This window comes from Ochotona princeps, chromosome 22 (assembly GCF_030435755.1).
Source record: "Ochotona princeps isolate mOchPri1 chromosome 22, mOchPri1.hap1, whole genome shotgun sequence".
Lineage (NCBI taxonomy): Eukaryota > Metazoa > Chordata > Mammalia > Lagomorpha > Ochotonidae > Ochotona > Ochotona princeps.
In genome coordinates this window covers 26422144-26442178 of record NC_080853.1, presented here as the reverse complement: position 1 = coordinate 26442178, position 20035 = coordinate 26422144, and the positions used below count along the sequence as shown (strand labels likewise).

Genomic DNA, 20035 nt, shown 5'->3' with positions numbered 1-20035 from the left:
CTGAAGTGGCTCTCTCTGCTTTCCAATTTCAGGCAAGAATGTTGACTAGAGATAAATACATAAGGGAATGAATGAGGAATAGGTGCTCAGGGCTGACATCTAATTGCTTCAGCGTGAGGGAATAGAAAAATGAGAATGCCTGTAAGGAACTTCTTCCTTCTGCCTCCGCTTCCTCACCTCACATCAGCTAAAGTGGAACTGTTTGTTGGTTTTTCTCTTAACGGTACCAGAGAGATGTTTTAATAACTCTTGGCTGGCATACTCTTGGAACCTCCAATCTATTTCCCCTATCAGCCAGTTTTGTCTCATTGTTTGAAGAACTGTCCCTATGTCTGTTGAGAAATGAGGACATTCTCATGGTTAAGTAATAAAAAGATAACACTGGATGACAAATGCATGTGGAAGCAAGAGCAAAAAGATTTAATAATATCCAGTGAGTTATGGCTATAATCATGTTTTCCATTTGAAACAAAGAAACCTTGTAACAGGTGCCCTGGAGCAGATCTTCGCTGGCTTTCTGCTTTTTCTCCCACAGACTACCCAGTTACTATTAGGCCACAACCTCAAGAGCCTGCTCTTGAGGGGAGGTTGTTCGGTGAGTTGCAGGAACAGCTTATGTTGAGTTGGAGCCCTCAAAAGCAAAGTTTGAGTTAGATTAAATATTGAAAAAGAAATTTTTTGAAAGGCAGAGTTTGAGAGAGGGAGAGTGAGATCTTCCATCTGCTCAAGTTCACTCCCCAGATGATTGCAAGGGCTGCATGTGGGCCAAGGCTGAAGCTAGGAGCCATGTCATTCGCTCTTTTATAGCATGCCAGCAGTTTCAGATGAGGCTTCAACCTGCATCTGATATGGGCGCTGGCTCAGTTCTGGTTGGTCCTCTTGTAGAGCTGAAAGCAAAGTGGAGTGAGCATGACTCATTGCTAACTACAATTCTTTTCGCTTTTGTGACTTCTGCTTTGCTTGCTTGGCTAGGAAATTGTGAGGTCGCAGGCCAAATGGCCCGAGTGACCTTTGGCCACAGATTTAGGCAGGGAATGTGCGACATATCCTCCCTCACCTTGCAGGCTATTGTAGATTGCCCCTTCCAAGTTGTTGCGGACTACCCTATAAAAACCCTGTGAATGTGCTGTTCTATTGCACCTGGTAAGGGGTGTCATTCCCAGTTGGTTGGCCGGTTGCCTTGCCTTTCATTGTAATAAAACTTTGTTGTGACTGTCACTGGTGTTTGTAACATTCTGTTTTAGTGACCGAGTGGATGCAACACTCCTTCTGGTCCAACTCTCTGTTAACAAGTCTAGGCAAGCGTCTGAGGATGGCGCAGGTCCTTGGGCCCCTGTGCCTATGTAAGAGACCCAGAAGAAGCTCCTGACTCATGGCTAGGAAGGAGGGCAGAATAAAGGAACAAGAGAGGACATAGAGGAAAAATGAAAAAAGGGTGAAGGAAGGTACAGGGAGAAAAAGAGGGAATGTAAAATAAAGGAAGTTCCAGACACAGATGGGGATAGCAAAGTGATTTTGTGCTATAGGCCAATTGTATGCTCAAAATATACAACATTTAGATGATAATAACAATAGCTAGCTGACAAAGGAGGAGTGAGGAAAATGTTTACAGTAACAAGCAATTGCTGCCCTTTAGAAAAGAATGGGGAATTTGAATATTTAATATAATGCATATACTAATTAATTAATAGAATGCATATACTAATATCAAAACATCATGTGGTACTATGTCCATAAATAATGTGTAAGTTTATGTATCTGTTAAAAATAAATTTAAAAAGGTTTCTGAAAAAAAAATGTGTAAGTTTATGTATCTGTTAAAAATAAATTTAAAAAGGTTTCTGAAAAAAAAACTTGACAGTTGCTTCATAGAGATGAACTACAGTTTTCACAAGAAAGCTGTATTGTAGATAACATCGTCCCATTTTACAGGCAAGAATATCAAGGCACAGGGAAGACAAATGATTTGTAAGCTTCCAGTTGTATCATGGCTAGCTCCCAAATCCATTTTCTTTCTACCTATAGAATGTTATGTAACTCGGAATCACCAACAGGAATCAATTTCACACCTGGAACTGATCAACTTGGAATAAGCTTTGATACTAAGTACCACTGATATTAAGTCTTTGGCTTTGACACAGAACCTGATCAATGTGGGTCGACATTGGTTCATGGACCAATCAAGGACAGAAACACATGGCATTCCAGGATGCCCAGGCCCTGAACCTTGCCTGTGGTGTTATCTGCACAGAATTCCCTTTGCTGGGGTTTGGGAACTCCTAGCACACTTGATGTGGAGGGTGAGGCTGTGACTCAGGAAGCATGCCATCAGCACTGGGAGGTGATGCCATCAAGCGGCTTGAGGGTGATCTATGAGGATTCACACTGAGTACTCCCTAGGAATAACTGATGTATGGGTTCGTGCTTGCTAGCAGTAGAGCTTGAAGCTGGAATCGCTGTGTATTTGATTTTAATGGGGGAAAGCTCTTAGGGCACATCTATGAGTGTGAGGGAAGCAGGACAGGTGGGGGAGAGCTAACCAAGGATGCAGTCTTAGCATGAACTGCACTAGATTAGTGGCAGTTTGAGACAGAGGAACCAGCCCTTTGTAACTCATTCTATTCAGATTTGGGGCCAAGTCTGTTCCCCAGTAGGTGGGCAGTATCCTGCATGAGGAGTTCCTATTAGATCAGAGATCTTGAGGAAGCAGCTAGAGGTGGTTAGCAGTCAACACATACAGCATCTGGGTAAGGGTTAGCTGTACTGGTCAGTAAAGACTGTATGGACAAAGTAGAAAAAATCACCCAGTTCAATTGGAAGGCACTTTACTTGTACCAGGTTGGGTGATGGCGACCCACATAAATACAAACAGCCTACAGAGCACATGTGAAGTAGTAAAAAGGCAACCCAGAGCAACCAAACGATCCCAGAAGGTGGGGAATGGGTTCAAATTAACATCATGATAGAGACTGTCATGTGGGTATTTGTACATGGGCTAGGCAAAAGAGTTGTATCTTTGCTTCAGGATTCATTTTTCCAGAATTTTTTTTTTTTTTTTTTTTTTTTTTTACCACTCTTTCCCCCTAGGAATCAGAGAGAATCCAGGAGTGACCTGACACTTGATATACCAGAAACTTTTAGCCAAGAAGATTTGTTGGGATAACAACCCTGGATAGGCCAGTTCCAAGGATCAAATCCTGCCCATCTTGTGGATGACCTGAGGGTGTCCGGAGAGTGCCCAGAGCACGTGCTCCCAGGGCGGGTGTGTCTCAGGGTCCTGCTTAGCAGGGATGGGTAGCTGTAGTTGTATTTCTCCAAGTACCTGAAACAAGCAGGAACTGTCTCCCTGATCCCGAACTAATATCCTTGCCAAAGCCCCTGCTCAGCTGGCTTTCACACTTTCTTGCTTTTTCTTAGTTTTGGCTCCTTGAAGGGCATGAGCCCTACTTATACTCAGGCAGTCAAGTGAATGAATCAGTGCTGATTAGCTGCTTCTGACAGTTGCTGTCTGTTCCAAGCTTGCCCTTCTACAGTCTGCTTCTGATGCCAGCCCTGCAAACTCTGTGCTTCTTTTATTAGATGGATTCCTGGTGGTCCTACCAGTAGGAAGCCCCAGGGAGATTGGGAGGCCAGAACCAGGGAGAAGGAATGGGAAGAGACTTTCATAAGATAAGTGCTTTCCCTTCAACAGTGTGTGAGAGTTCCGGCTGCCTTGTATCAGGTTTTGCTTGTCGTCTTTCCAAGAGGTATCTGATGATGTGTTGTACTGCTGGAGGTTTCCATGTAAAACGTTGGATCATTTAAGCTCATCTTGAAAGATGACATAGCAGTGCCATTACGAATCCAGACCCTGGGGCGTCACTGTGGTGTAGCAGGCTAAGGCTCTGCCTGTGCTGCTGGCATCCCATATGGACACAGGTTGAAGTTCCAGCTGCTCCACCTCAGATCCAGCTGCACGCTTACGGCCTGGGAAAGCAACAGAGAAAGAACTCAAGTGCTAGGACCCCATACCCATGTGGGAGACCTGGAAGGAACACCTGGCTCCCAGCTTCGAATGGATCCAACTCTGGCCATTGCAGACGTTTGGGGAGTGAACCAACAGGTGGAAAATATCTCTCCGTTTGTTTCTCCTCTCTCTGTAGCTCTGCCTTTCAAACATAATAAATAAATATTTTAAAAAATAATTCAGGCCCTGCAGCCAGCTCTGACACTCACTACTTGGTACGCATGATGTCAATTTATTTATCTATAAAATGGAAATGCTAACAGCCTTTCTACCTTAAAATGGGGAAGTGAGAATAAAATGAGTTAGTGTGTGTAAAGCAATGGTAATGGAAGGCGTTCAATTCAGGGTTAAATATTATTTCTGTATCTTTCGCAGGGTTGGATCACTGTGCCTAGCTATGTAATATCCAAATCGCAGAAAAAGCGAAACTGGAAGGTCACACAGCTTGGACTCGGAGCATAAATCCTGAAGTCTTTTCGTTTGCATTTCCTGTCTTCTCAAATCACTGCAGCGCACAACTCTTTGCAGAGCCATTCCATGCCCAGCGCCATGCCCAGGCTCACGTTGCCAAGGTCCAATTTTAAAGACAGCATTTGAACTTCAGTGATTAAAGGAAGCTTTTGGATTGTTATAGATTCCCATCCCCGTGCAAACAATATGCTTTTAATAGGAACGCAACTTGTGATTTATCCTGGTTCACTTTGATCTGCAGTGCGGTTGGCCTCATCAACATTAAGATGAAATTACCCTGCAATCACAAAACACAGAGCTCATACTTGTAGTAATTGCACAAAGAAAACCTCATTATCCTGCAATAGGCATTTCAAAAACAAACATACAACCTGTTCTCCCTCTAGTGGTGCGTTTGGAAAAGTAACCTCAAATATCACTGCGGCTGCCCTGCTTGTTAAAAGTGAGGGAAACATTACGGCAGTAATTGACATGGTATTGATTAACCAATATGTTAATAGGAAAATGATAATGCAATGTAATTAGTTTTAAAAAAAGGAAATGCAATAAAAATATATGTTAAAAAAGCGAGGGAAACAAATAGTTTACACAGACTTGGGAGATTCCGACTGTTTATTATTAACTATAGGGACAAGCTTGCCTTTTACTTATGTAACATGATACAGCTGTCAAGACAACAGGCTGGATCATCGCCATAGCTTTGTGATTTCTCTTTAGTTGGCACTTCACTTTTTTGTTACAAACAATAAAGTCTACACAAATCCTGGGTCATTGAGGATTTAGATTCGGGGGGGGGGGGTGTCTCATGGGAGAATGAAATCACCGCATCTCCCCCACCCCTTGTCATTGTCAAATCTTTGAGCGCAAGAACTGAATAATTAAGCCATGCCATACTGGATTGATACGTTCCTTCCAAAATGATGTTTACTTGGTGCCTCAGACTGTGGTTTTACTTAGAAGTGGGGTCTTTGCAAGTGCAGTTAGGTAAATTGACATCATACTGAGTAAGGAAGGCCCTGAATCCATTCACTGATGTCCTTTCCAGGAAGGGAGAGGAGCAAGGAGACCATCCCACAGGGAGTGGACGCACGTGAGGACAGAGGAGATGGTCACAAGCAAAGAGCAACCAAGACTGTTGGACACCCCCAAGTCAGAGCAAGAGGCACCCCAGAGCTCTTCTATGTTGTCAAGAGGAATCCGCGATGCAAATGCCACTATTCGAGTTATAAGAGCATCAATTCCTATGATTTTGGAGCCACGCAGTTTGTGGTTATTTGCTGCGGTAGCTGTAAGAACCTGGTTTACTGGCTCTGGCAGAGAAGAACAATACAAACTCCACAATTACAATAATGTTATATAGTTTAACCCAACTCCCACCATAACACTGATAGAGATGTTATTATTAGGTCTGTTGTACCGATGAGTAAAGCTGAGTTGCAGAGACATTCAGTAACTTGCTGAGGGGCATATAATTGTGCTCTTACTTCAAGCGGCTTGCTATGTGGTCTCAGGCCTTTTCAGAGCCTAAGATTATGATCTGTCCTCTGTTTCACTACTGTTGGTTGCTTCTTTGCTTCAATTTTTCTTTATTGAAAAGAAAGTCAAATACAGTAAATTACACAAAGTTTCAGTTTATAATTAGGTGAATTTTTGTGGCCACCTGCAACTGTCACAAGTTTTCCCAGATGATACGTCTTTGAGACTTTTTCAAACTAAAATATTACAAAAAAGCGGGGGGGGGTTCTTTATGAAGCCTTCAGAAATCACAGAGGTAAACCAACTGAAAAGGATGTCTCGCATCATCCCTATTCCTACACTCAGAGTTAATCACTGTTAATGGGGGCAGTGCACATCCTGTTAGACCTTTCCTGTAACATGTGTGTGAATGTTATGAGGATCCCCACATAATTCTTGCCTAAGTATATACATTCTGTACATGCATGGTGGATATAAGCACTCACTTGCATCAACATGCGCCTATATAAAGGCACTTCAAAAAATCCAGAGGAGGGCTGGCACGGTGCTATAGCCTACTAATAGGTAGAGACCTATGGCTCTAGCATCCCATATGGGTACCAGTGTGTGTCCTGGCTGCTCCACTTCCCATCCAGCTCCCTGCCTATGGCCTGGGAAGGAAAGGAAGGACGGCCCAGATTCTTGGGTCCCTGCACCCACATGGGAGACTCAGAAGAAGCTCCTAACTTCTGGTTTTGCATTGGCTCTCACCTCCAGTTATCACAGTCATTCGAGCAATGAACCAGCAGATGGAAAAAATCTTTCTCTCTGTAAATCTTTCAAATAAAAAAAAATAACTCTTAAAAAAATAAAAGTTTACTGAGGCACTGGCATTGTGGTGCAGTGGATTAAGCTTCTGCTTGTAATGCTGTTATCCTACATCAGAGCAGCATTTGAAGACCCTGCCTTTAGCAACCCCAGCTATTATAGCTTTCTTGGGAGTGCACCAACAGATGGAAAATCTCTCTGTCTCTCTCCCTCTCACTGTCATCTGTTTTTAAATAAATAAATATTTTTTTCAAGTTCATGGAAAAACGAATCCATCTTTTAAAATGTTAATTTATTTATGTCCATCTATTTGAATATAATAGAGAGAGACAGAGGAAACAGAGAAAGAAATCTCACATGTATCCATTCACTCCCCAGATGCCTACAACAGCCAGGGCTGGCTTATACAAAAGCCAGGAGCCTGGAACTCCATGTGGATCTCCCAGGATGGTGGCAGGGTCCTGAGCTCTTGAGCCCTCTTCTGCTGCCTCACAGAAGGGAATAGCAGGAACCCGCATCAGAAGTGAAGTAGCTAGAACTCCAGCCAGCACCCTTGTGTGGGCTGAATACACAAAGATAAACACAGGAAGGAATTACATAAAGAAGCAACACACTGTCAGGAAACCATCACCAAGCACGTTTGGGATTCAAATTTGATTTGCTCCATAATTTGGGAACAAATCCAGTGAAGGTGACTAGAAATTAAACACAATTCATGATGAGATGAAAATTACTGTCGGGGCTCAAGACTACCATCTACATTCTCATCAAGAATGCATCAACTTAATTTAAGATAAGCCATTTTCTTGGAGATCGGGAGTAGTAGATGCTGTTTACAACTGATAATAAGGCACATTGAAAATGAGAGAGTAGAAAGTCTTCTAACTGTGCCCAGTGCAAAGAAAAGAGGCATGCCCACTTTGTCTTGCTCAGTTTTGTCCCTGGGAAGGGAAGTCAATCCGATAGACTTAGCCATAAGCAGGATAAATGATGCCATTAGATGCCCCCCTCTTCCTTTTTTTTTTTTTTTAATGTCCTAGCTCCTTGCAAATAATTGTTTTTAAATTTTCTATTTATATATTTACTTGCAATGCAGACACACACACACACAAAAGAGACCATGAGAGATGAGGGAGATAAAGACAGATCTTTCATCTGTTGGTTCACTCCCCAGACAGCCCTGGCTCAGGCTGAGCTCAGGAGCCAGTCCTGCTCTAAGACCTGGTGGCTTCCAGTCCGCCAGTGCACGGATTTGTTCTCCTCCTTTTCTTCTGCTCGTGCGGGTCATCTCCGTACCTTGGGGCAGGGCTCTGTGAGCTGACAAATAGCAACAGGAAAGAAGTTGCTCACTAGGACTTGACTGCTTTCCTCCTGCTCTATTCCCACCACAATCTGCTGCTCCAGCTTCAGACCCTCAGTTCCCCAGCGTTCCCCGCGGGCCATGCAGATGGGAAGATGGATGAGTGTGGGCTGCTGGGAGCTGTGCAGAGCCCTGCCCACTTGGTGCATGTCAACCCGGCTCCCTCTTCTCCCTTTCCTGGTAATTGCATGTCAGGATAACAGATGGCGGGTGGGGAGAAGGAACCGGTCTCACTTTCAGCATGGGGAGGAAAGGTTTTAGGGAGGACGGATAAGGGAAATCCTCAAGATTTCAACAGTTTTAAAGTCTAGGGTTGGTTTGTTGTTTGCTTTTCTTAACAGTCTGGAGAGAATGTGGCAAGTAAAGAAAATGCAAGTATACCTTCATTTCTTAGCCAGGGTTACTAGAGTCTCACAGTAGGGGTAAGCATAGATCCTTCGAGCAGAGGCCTCTGGAGGGAAGCCAGAAAGGATTCTGAGACTGGCAAGAGGCGCAGCCTGAGCTTCAGTTCACCATTAAAAGTCTGAGCAATTCTCTTGGATTTGTCTGTCCATACATTTCCTGCTCACAAGGCCACATGGACTGTGACTCATTTTGTCTGTCTTCTCTCTGCATGAGGCATCCTTTCTTATCAGGAAATCAATCTATTTCCAACTCTTCATTATTTCAAATGAAGGTGATCCCGCCTCACTCCGGTTTTAGCGTTAGTTACACAGCCCAGGACTGGTAAATGGGTGTCTGCTGTGGCTGCCCAAAAAGTTGGTCCTGCAGTGGGAAAAAGTTCTGAGGCCAGTAGGATTATTCCTGGATACTCATGGATTGAGCCTGCTTTCCCACTTCTCCTTGTAAAGAAGGTGAGCCTGTACACAAAGTCAGCCTGAGAAGTACGTCACTGCAGGGGAGTGGAAATGTGCCACAAGGAAGATGGACAGTGCATCTGATGAGGCTGCGTGAGCCCTTGAGTCCGGCCGTGCCAGCCGCTGGCCTGCTTGCTAGGTGAGTTGCTCTTTCATTTTCCAACACGTTTTATTTGTGCTAGAGGACTGTACTGCTACCTAAAGGAGTTCTAAGGCAGTCGACATGTTATGTCAGCTTCAACTTCAGATCTTATCCCAATCACGTCTGTTGCATCACCTCTTTCCTGCTTGCCTAAGGAATGGCCTATTACATCTTCAGAGTTTGCTCTGCTAAGTGATCTTGGTTTGTGCTAGATGTTGCTACTTGTTAAGCTCTGATTGAGCTGTTTTTACATCCAAAAATTTGAAAATAAGTTTAAAGAGTTCTTACACACTTTTCACTTCTCAAAATGTTAACATCCTCATCAGCCTCAAAGTATTATAGCAACAAATCAAAATGATATAATTGATGTAATATTGATAACCAATCTATACAGGTAATTAAAATGTCATCCGTTATTGCAGTGATGTTCCATTTCTGGATAAGCTGCCACTCACTTGATCACAGATTCCATTTAGTTGTCTCAGTTTGGGTTCATGTGGTGTTTCATCATAATTCACTCAGGTTATTCAGTGTTGGTAAGAAGTGAACAGTGTCCTCAGTGTACCACGTTAGGAAGTTTGTGATGTTGCAAAGCAAGGCTTGGCAGATTTTTCTGTAAAAGATCATATAGGAAGCATTTGAAGCTTTGAGCACCACACAGTCTCTGTGTTATATTCCTCTTTGTGTGTGTTTATAATACTTGAAAAGTGTCAAATCCATTCATAACGTCTGGCTGTCCAGAAATTAGCTAATGACTGGACTCAGCCAGGGATCCTAAGGCCCTCAGTTGCAGAGGAAGCCATGGGTAGTTGATGGCATAACTCGATCCCAACACCTTCTGCTCCCACAATTTACCTTTCTACCTCAGTCAGCAAAAGTGTGTGCATTAGTTCTCCAGAGGATAAATGTATGTATTCATCATATGTGAGGCTTCATTTGAGAAATGTTTACTAATAACTACTGCTCATGATTGAATGGCATTACTTATTTTTTGCTTGTTTTTGTAACTGAGTTGACTAGGCTCCTTACAAAGAGAGAGAAGTACAGGGTAGGGGATATCTTTCATCTGCTGGTTTACTCCCCAAATGGCTTCAGTGGCCAGGGCTGGGCCAGGCTGGAGCAAAGATCCAGGAGGTTTTGGGTCTCCCATACGGGTACAGAGGCCCAAAGCACCTGGACTATTTCCTGCTGCTTTCCCAGGTTCATTAGCAAAGAACTGGGTCAGAAGTAGAATGGCCAGGACCCAGATGCCTATATGGGATGCCGGTCCAGCAGATGGCAGCTTAACTTGCTGCACTACCGCATCAACTCCATACTGAATCAATTTTACAATACTCCCAGACTCAGGTTTGTCCCACATATGAAGCTGACAAGTAAGTGCCTAAAAAGAGGTAGTCTATTCCTACAAGCCTTTTCCTGGGAGCAGTGGTAGCCCAGACTCCCTGTCGTGTCCACAAATGCTATGATGCAAGATCACATGTGAAGCCTTCATCCCACTCACACCTGGAAAGCTTGGGGGTGGCACATCCTGCTACGGTCTTTCTGCTGCTAAGATGGGCTCACACCTGTCAGTCACTCATGTTTACTAAGATAAAAGATTGCCTAACCAGTGCAGGGCCCGGTCTCCCAAGGGTTAACTCCACAGCTTAGCTTGTTTTGCAGGGGGTAACAGGATGCACAATCTTGCCCTGATACATTTAGTTCCTGGCTTAACTGCAAGTTCCTGCTTCCCTGCTTCCTGTGTGTCAGGATGCCCCTGGGGGTCTTAGGAGCTGCTTGAAAGGTGGAAAAACACTGGGAGGAACCAGAGGGTATAAAAGGCAGGCTGGAGTTCAATAAAGGCAGCATTCTCTTTGCACAAATGGCCCAGTGTGTGTTGTCTTCCTTGTAACCCTAGTCCCTCCGCTCGACTGGGGGTATATGGCAACGGGGGCGTTGCTGACAAACCAGGACCATGGGACTCTGCTGGGCAGGCCCGGAGGCTCTGCAGGCACTGGCATAGGTCTTTTAGGATCTGCTCAGTGTTGGGTTCGATGAGCCTGTCACTGAGTTCCCAAACAGTCTGCTGATTCCTTGCTATTTACCTAAGGTTGTGAGAGGGACAATTCTAAGCTACTCTAGGTGCCCCAGCTGTGTCACACCTGGCTCTCGTATTCGCCAGACGCTGTGTAGTCTCAGACGTACACACCAGGCCCATAAGAAGATGGTGGTGATATATACAAATCTAAGTCAGATCCTCCAGTGTGTAGGCCTCTGCCTCCTACTTGGAAATATCTGGAGACTCCATCCATGGGCATCTGCCTCAGAATAGAAGCCATTAAAATCTGCTCAGCATTGGAAGTGACCAGCTCAGCACTAAATCCTAAGACATAGCACTACAGCTCCTTGCTGTCTGCTCAAGGTTGAAGGACAGTGATGAAGTTGGAATGAGCATAACATGAAAGAGCATATTTAAAAGTGCTAAAAAAAAAAGTGAGAAATTTCAATGTGAATATGGAAAAAATTGGGTACCTACCCAGTGTCTCCTCTTGTGTGGGAAAACTCTTGGCCCTGACAGAAAGGAGAAGGATGAGAACTTGGAACATTCCTTCTATGTTATGAATTCTGTTAGTTGATTGATGCCAACAAACACTTTCAGTCAAATCTTTATCTCAGGATCTGCTTCAAGGAGAACCCTAACTGAGACACAGGGCTCATGGGTTAGATGTTTTTCCTTTTTTCCATTGCCAGTCTTCAGGAGCTGGCAGTTGAAGAAGCTATGATCTTTACACAAGTTACACAATTGATAGGACTAATGGCTTCCGAAGAGCTGGAAGCAGATACTTGAAAGGAAGTCCAATCCAACAAGCCAGAATTTGGGAAGGTGTCCTGAGGATCAAGAGTGAATATTCAGATTCCTCCACTGCTTTTTAAGTTAGCTTGTCAGATGGTGTCCCGGAAAAGGCAAAGCTGTTGAGGGAATCTGGTGGGTGTCAGCCCAAGAAATATGGGCAGCTCATCTGCATATCTTTTAGTGACCTTCCGAAATGACAGCCAAGCCACCAACGCTTCCCTGTTTGCAAATGATAGAGATCTCATTTCTGGGGACAGCGGGATTGATGTGGCAGTCGCAGTGCCGTTAGACCTGGAAGATGCTCCGTTCTCATTACTGTCTCCTGGCAACACAGCTCCAGATGCTGCGTGAATATTAACGACCCTCATTCATGTAACCTTTAGTGCCTTCCTCCAGTTTGTGCAGGCTGCAGCCAGGGAGTGCTGCTATCTGCTTCTGCAGTCTCCATCTCAACAAATCTTTTCTCCTTCTCCCCATTTGAGAAAAGGATTATAAATGAGATTTTTATCTAAGGAGAGGGCTTCTGTGTCTCTGTGGAGAAGCTCACTTTCCAAGCCATAGCCTATTTTCTAAGAAAGATAACGACACTCCCATTCTGAGGGACTCATCTGCGATTGTTTGCACTGACTTTATCTGCAGATTGCAATATGTAATTGGCCTAATATCTTTGCTTTTTCTTGTGTGTGGTTTAAAAATAAATGTAAAATTGGGCAAGAGGGGGGAAATCAAGTATTACCGAGATTTCAATGGGTTTTCATACTTTTTATCAGCTTCCAAACCCTCAGAGCCAAGTAACCCATGTAATTATAAGTCATTCCAGGCTCTGACCTCCAGTTCTTTGGCTTCTTCTGCTAAGGTGTATTCTTGGAAAGGTGAAGTTCACAAAACAGCTTTGAGCTGCACTGCCTGTTTCCTTTTGCTTTTTGCCTTATTTATTTTATTCTCTGAAATAGAGGCCAGAAATTGTTCTTGAAGTAATTCGATTCATAGAGATTATTGAAGCTTTCCCTCTTTTCTCTCTTTTTGTCTCTTCCTTCTCCTAATATTTATTGGGACATATATTTACCGGTTGCAGAGTGCAAAGCTTACTAGTACCCAGATTCATGGAAGAATCCGAGCCCTGTCAACTCCTGTTCTTGGATTGTCAAAAAGTTTCTGGGCCTAGCTGAGATTTGGTTTCATGTCTGCAAAAACATTGATGAAGGTACCTGTTATAGTCAATAGATTAAATGACATATGTCAAATGCTTAGCCCAGTGCCTGGTAAATAGTGTGCCCTCAGTGAATGCTTACTTGGTGTGGTAGATTGTCATAATCAGTGATCCTTAATGAAATATGCCTTTAGGAATTAGATGCTGTGGTCTAGCAGGTCAAGTCTCTCCTGAGATGCCCACGCCCATATTCGTACTACTGTTTTCAAGCCTTGCTTCTGCTCCTGATCCAACTTCTGTCTAATGCTCCTAAGAGGCAACAGACAATGACTCAAGTATTTGCATGCCTGCCACCCATGTGGGACACCTGGATGGAGTTCTTGACTCCTGACTTCAGCCTGGCCAACTCCAGCTAATGCAGGAACTGGGAGAACGAATCACAGAAGATTCTCTTTCTGCCATTCTGTCATGCAAATGAATGAAATGAATAAATGTTTAAGAAATAAAACAAACTTCTTGGTTTAGACATGGTTTGCACTAATTGGAGACTCAACTGTGGGATTTGCTTTCACCAGTGGATACTCAGCAGCTGTGACTGAAGTCAAGACTAAATAAAGACTTGCTTATTCGGGCTTTCTTTCTGGAAACTTTTAAACCACACTAGGAAGAAACCCAATCTCATCCACTAAAGAATGGAACACCACCTGCAGCTTCACTCCTCAAATGGCCACAACAATTGGAGCTGAGCTGATCTGAAGCCAGGAGCTTTTTCCAAGTATCTCACATGGGTTCAGGGTCCCAACTTTGGACCATCCTCCTCTACTTTCCCAAATTATAACCAGGGAGCTGGGAGGGAAGTGGAGCAGTCAGAACATGAACTGATACCCCTATGGGATCCTTGCACTTCCAAGGTGAGGATTTAGCCGTTGAACTATAGAGCCAGGCACTATTCTTCAGCTTTTCAAGGAAGCACCATTGAACTGAGGAAATGAGGTTGCAAGCCAATCCAGCTCACCTCTTTAGCATTAGGAAGAACCTTTGTGCATGCCTTGATAATCCTTACTAGGTCAACTGAAGCATCCAAAAACATGCTTTTCCAGAGCTTACATGTAGGACAATCATTTTTTCTGTCCTCTAATTCCATCTGGGATGACATTTTCTTCTAGTAAAATAAATATCACGCCGAAATGCAGCTTATGAATTTTTGTCATTAGAAACACATTCGTCCTTAAATCTAGGAAAGTATCACAATGCTGAGAAAAAACGAGTCAGTAGCTGGTGGGCATTCTAGAAGTGCCAAATGACAAATTTCTGGTACTATACCAGTATGTCAGCATAGTTGATTATTACTCTTCTTTTTTTTTTTTTTTAAGATTTTATTCATTTTATTACAGCCAGATATACACAGAGGAGGAGAGACAGAGAGGAAGATCTTCCGTCCGATGATTCACTCCCCAAGTGAGCCGCAACGGGCCGGTGCGCGCCGATCCGAAGCCGGGAACCTGGAACCTCTTCCGGGTCTCCCACGCGGGTGCAGTGTCCCAATGCATTGGGCCGTCCTCAACTGCTTTCCCAGGCCACATGCAGGGAGCTGGATGGGAAGTGGAGCTGCCGGGATTAGAACCGGCGCCCATATGGGATCCCGGGGCTTTCAAGGCGAGGTCTTTAGCCGCTAGGCCACGCCGCCGGGCCCTATTACTCTTCTTTTTTTAAAAAAAAAGTAAGTGGGGAAAGCAGGGAACACAAGGACAGATCATGCCACTCTGGTGTCCCCAGCCAGGGAGGTTGTACATTGCCTGTGAAGGGGGTCTGGGAACATCTTGGGGTGGCAGCAGCTGAGGGCATGTTTGACAGAGAAAGAATGACTTCTGGGGCTTTCATGGATTCAGTACCACACTCTCAGATAGACACAGGAGCTGAGATGCAGGAATTGAGCTGTTTGTTTCCCTGTAGGTGGGGGTGACAGCAGCCCCTTCTTCATGGTGAGCAGGGGTTTAGTGCCCAAGCCAGGAACCTGGCCACAGCAGGAAGCCTGCAGGGAGCCAAGCCTGTCACCAGGGATACTGCACATGTCCCCATCTGCAGGCACCTCGGTCTCCACCTGGATGCCAGTGGGCAGCAGCTGGCTGGGGCCGGGCGCTGCCCAGCTTCCCTGCTGTGCTGTGGACACTGCTGCCTGCACCAGCTCTGGCAACCAGTGCTGGGACTCTCCTATCAATGTTACACCCATGGGCACAGGGACAGGCACTGTCATGCAGATAGATCATAGTGAACCACGAGGACATGGTCACAGCCACTAAGTATCAGCCCCATGAGAGAGTGGCTATCATGTCCATGCATATCATGTGCTGGTTACTCAGCACAGCAGGCACAGGGCAGCTCAATCCGCATGACCCAGGTGCTCCATAGGGAGGGCCGGGTACTCAACTCACAGATGAGGACCCTGAGATTCCAGGGAGCACACCACTTACTGCCTTGTGCAGCACAGAACAACAACAGAATTGCACAGCATGGGGTGTGACTCAGTACTCTAGAATCCACAATTCACCATGTAAACTCAATGTATTTATTAATGTGAGGTATAACGGAGGGGAAAGGGAAAGTAACAGGTGGATTGTAGTTGGGGGTGGCTCTGGCTTAGGTGAACCTGGAAGGTCCGGGGAGCTCTGGCTCTGCCAGGGTCCAATCGACTCCTGCCACAGGGATTTCACCCCTGGCTCTGGCCAGAGGGCTGGATGCAGAAACAGGTGCCCAGGGTGCGCACCCAGCCGGGGAGTCGGTGTTGTGGACGGCCCTGGCTGTGGTTCCTCTGGCGCAGCCTCAGGCGGCTCCAGGGCCAGCGTGTGGTCTTTCCGCGAGGAGGTTCTGCCTGGGTCTTGGCTCCTGGGCATTCTGGGGGCTCCAGAGCAGGTTCTGGGGCCTGTGGCTGGAGAGCAGCTGTAGGAGTTGGCACAGAATCATTGGTAAGACCTGCAGCAGCAAGAGAAGATAAGATGAGCACCATAGCCCCTGCCGCTGCCTTTGCCAAGTCTGAGACAGCCCTGGCCATACAGAGAAGGCCCATTCTGCCAGCAGACTGTGCTGCGGGCCTGGGACTCTGAGCCTGGACTATACCCTCAGAACATAGCAGCTTTGTAACCCCCACCCAGCATGAGAGAGCCCTGATGACCCTGCCTAGGGCTCCACCCAGCCACCACCCAAACAACCCACCCTCCTCACCCTGAGGCTCAGGCTCTGCCTCCTTGGGCTCCTGGTCTTCTAGCTGGCTCAGAAGAAGGTAGATACGCAGGGCCAGGTAGGACAGAGGCATGCGAGGTTGGCGGTACATCATGAGCTGCTGGTTCTGGCTGGCCTGGTGCTGGGGCTGGTGGATGTGCACCAGGTAACAATCCAATGAGGTTCCCACGAGGCAGCAGAGGGCCCTTTGGGACAGGTATGAGGACAGTAAAGTCAGGGATCTGGCATCTGGGGACCCTCAGCTGTCCTTTCCTCCTGTGGGGCTGGTCTCTGGACAGAGGAAGTTCAGCCCCATGTGCAGGAGGGCAGTGGGAACCCCACACAGGTGCAGGCTGCCCCCCACTGCACAATGAACACCTGACTCTGGTCAAGAAAGGCATGGGGCAGAGGGTCTACAATCATTTGTAGCAGAGCTCAGTTCAGCTGGCTCGCTATGCCCTGGAGACCCTGACACTTGTGTCTCCTGCTGAAGACAATGCCCTCGTCCACTGTCCTCAAGCAGGAATCAGAGGAAATGGGAGAGCTGGGGGCACAGCCAGTCTGCAGCCAGCCACGGCTCATTTCCCAGCTGTGCAGATGGTATTGTCCCTCATGTCCCAAAGCATTCTCACTGGTTTGGTCCATCTTCTTCCTCACAGTTTTGCCCCAAGATTGGGACCCAGTGGAGGACAGGAGGCATCACCTGTGTTCTCTTGTGTTGTACCTTCCCAGAGATCTGAGTGTTTGACCCCTGACTAGGAGGACATTGACATTGGGCTGTGCTATGCCCTCAGGTTTGCTGAGGTCCTGGACAGAGACCTGCATTCAAGGAGCAGATCCCAATGCCATTGTTTGAGTCAGGGAACCCAACCAGTTCCCATGCAGGGATCTGTATTGGTCTGGGAATCCTCCTCCAGTCTGTGATGTGCAAACTCAAACAACACTGGACAGAAACCCTCACATACACACGCAGCTGGAATCAAGAAGGAGGACAGGAGAAGAGAGGCCTGGGGCCCAGAGCTTCCTCAGAGGGTGAAGAAAATCCTAAATCAGATCCCTGGTCAGCCCCTCCACCAGGAGAGGCATCTGGAAGCCCTTCCTGGGTAAATCCCAGCAGCCCTGACATCACTCCAGGTCTGGTTCTCTGAGCATACAGGTTTGGCAGGAATGATCTGAAGAGTTGCAAGTCCCAGGGCATCACCAACACCCATTTCAGATTCCCCGAGTCATCCCTGTGTTTGCAGGGTCAGGTGCTCACCTGGGGAACAGCAGGCAAAGCACGCGATGTGTGCCCGTGAACCTCTGCAGGATGTCGCCTGCCTGCTGTGCAGGTAGCAGCAGGTTCATGTGCTTCTGCACCGTGCCTGCCTCTAGGATCCCCAGCTGGCTGGCCATCGACAAGTTGGGTGCACAAAGGACGTGTCCTGGATGTTCCTGTGCCTTGTTGGGTTCACAGTCTGGCTCTGTGGTAGGACCCTTGGGGGGCTGCAGCACTTCGATGGCAGGAGGTTGGACTGCCTGGGGCAGAGATGGTTCCTGCGGCTCTGGCTGGGGAGCAGCTGCTGGGGTTGGCACCAAATGGAAGCAGAGAGAAATGCACAGGTCAGGACAGGAAGGAAAAAACATCAATACCACTGCTCTTCCCACTTGCTGGGAAAAACAGAGGGTGCCCCTTGCCTTGCTGAAGTCCCTGTCCACACTGTCCACACTGAGCTGCAGTCCTAAGGGCTCTGAGTCTGCTCTTTGGTGCCCACTGACACCAGTCTCAGCCTCCTCCAGTGTGGTCCAGCCCCGATAGTCTTCTGAACGCTCACACACCCAGCCCAGCACTCCTCACCCTCAGGCTCAGCCTTGGACTCCAGCTGAGCCTCCAGCTCCTTGTATTCTTCTTCGCTGATGAGCTGCGTGAGCAGCTCTAAGGCTTGGAACTCCAGGTCACTATATGGCATCTGGGTCCAAGCATAAGTAGCCAGCTTCCTCAGGCAGCTCAGGTCATTGGCCTCATAGAAATGCCCAGGATAACGCTGCAGCCAGGTTTCCAGGAGGGAGCAGAGGGCCCTGGGGACACACACGTGGGCAGCAGAGTCACACACCTGGCTTCTGCTGTCCCTCAGCCCTACCAGGTGCCTGTGACTTTGGGCTTTAGGAACAAGATGCTCACCCCCATGTGTAGGAGGGTTGAGAGGAGTCTTTTGTAGCTGGCTCCTCCCCACCTCCCATCAGCCCCATGGGATGGGACTGCAATGCCCAACCTCGCTCGGATGGGTTGTGATTGGGTGATCTCTCCCTGCTGTCCTGATCCCAGGATTCACCCAACTTTTCCTCCTCCTGCAGGCAACACTCTCCATTGCAGACCTCTGGCAGGAAGCAGAGCAAGTCTGCATGACTGGGATATAGCCAGTCATTCCACACCCCCAAAATCCCAGCTGTGGATCGTGGAACCTCCTCCTGTGCCAAACCCACTCACTCCTTGCAGCTTTGATCTTGCTTTCTTCCTTCTTGAAAGTTGTGGTATCTAGAGGAGGACAGGAAGTATCACGTGAATTTACCTTTGTCACACATGAGAGGTGCTCTAGATGTGGGACATCTCCCTGAGTGAGAGGAGTAATGGCCATAGGTCTGTGCTGTGCCTCGATGGCTGCCATGTGTCCTGGACAGGTGCCTTTGCACAGCGGGCACTTAAGTCTGCGAGTTGATGTGTGACCTCAGCCAGCACCCCCCCCAAAATGCAGTGACCCTGGAACCTCCCTGAAAACTCTCAGGGCTTGGGATCTGTACACTTCCAAACACAAGGCCTCACAAGGAATCTGAAAGCTCTTATCAGAATAGAGAAGTGCTTTGTCTATGGCTGTGGGATGTGTTCCCTGAGGTACAGGAGCTCTACACAGTGGGCAAAATACCAGGCATGAACCAAGCCCCGAGCAGCCCTCTCCTTGGGCCAGGCACCTGGATGCCCTCTCTCAGCCCCGGGCTGGTCCTCTGAGTACCAAGAGGCTGCAGGAGCAACCTGGGACTCTGAAACAGAGTCAGAGCATCACCCAGACCCAAGCATGAGTGGTGAGTGCAGGCCCCTGTGCGTGCAGGTGCAAGCCTCACCTTTGGAATAACAGGTCGAGGACCTGGTGGGTGGTGGCGAACCTGTGATAGGTCTCGAGGAATGCAGGCACAAAGAAGGGGTCCCCCCTCTGCTGTGCAGGCACCAGCTGGAATACAATTCTCTTCACCATGCCTGCATCCATGGTTCTCCCAGGCCCAGCAGCAGCCACAGAAGGAGAGGATGAGGCGCCTCCTGGCTCCTCTGGCTCAGGGCTTCCCAGGACTGGTCCTGGTGCCGAGGAGGAGGGCACAGGTGGCTTTTGTGCTGGCTTCTCTCTCCCCAGGACTGGTCCTGGCTCCTCAGCTCTGGCCACGTTGGCAGGGTCCGGCTCTGCTGCTGTTGACTGTTGTATTTTGGCCGAGGGCTCCCCCTCAGGCCTGCCTGCCTTGATGGTCTGAACTCCACTGGAGTCCTTCCTGTTGGGTGTCCTCGGGTCACTCTGTGGTGAGACAAGGCGCTTGCTATAAACAGGTCCCAGACTCGGTGCCCCAGGTCTCCCAGGGGTCTCATGCTTCCACTCTGTTCCCCACACCTACCAACCCCCTGTCCCTTCCAAGGACAAATTTTCCTTAGAACCTACAACACCAACACACACACACACACACACACACACACACACA

At 47.3% G+C, this 20035-nt stretch overlaps 2 protein-coding genes across 3 annotated transcripts in view; one reads left to right on the top strand and one right to left on the bottom strand.

Moving 5' to 3' along the window:
- Positions 1-20035, top strand: part of SNRPB2 (small nuclear ribonucleoprotein polypeptide B2) — a 123466-nt gene that overhangs the window by 32911 nt on the left and 70520 nt on the right. The window lies entirely within an intron of this gene.
- Positions 15808-19567, bottom strand: LOC131482979 (ral guanine nucleotide dissociation stimulator-like). 2 transcript variants are annotated; one of them, XM_058679608.1, is made up of 6 exons: positions 19415-19567; positions 18786-18833; positions 18156-18376; positions 17577-17880; positions 16322-16524; positions 15808-16072 (listed from the first exon to the last, which is right to left on the bottom strand). In XM_058679608.1, exons 1-6 carry the CDS (start codon positions 19555-19557, stop codon positions 15810-15812), a joined length of 1182 nt encoding a protein of 393 aa, XP_058535591.1. In that variant the 5' UTR covers positions 19558-19567; the 3' UTR covers positions 15808-15809. The 2 variants fall into 2 exon arrangements, with proteins under 2 accessions (XP_058535591.1, XP_058535592.1); XM_058679609.1 differs by having other exon boundaries at positions 17577-17877.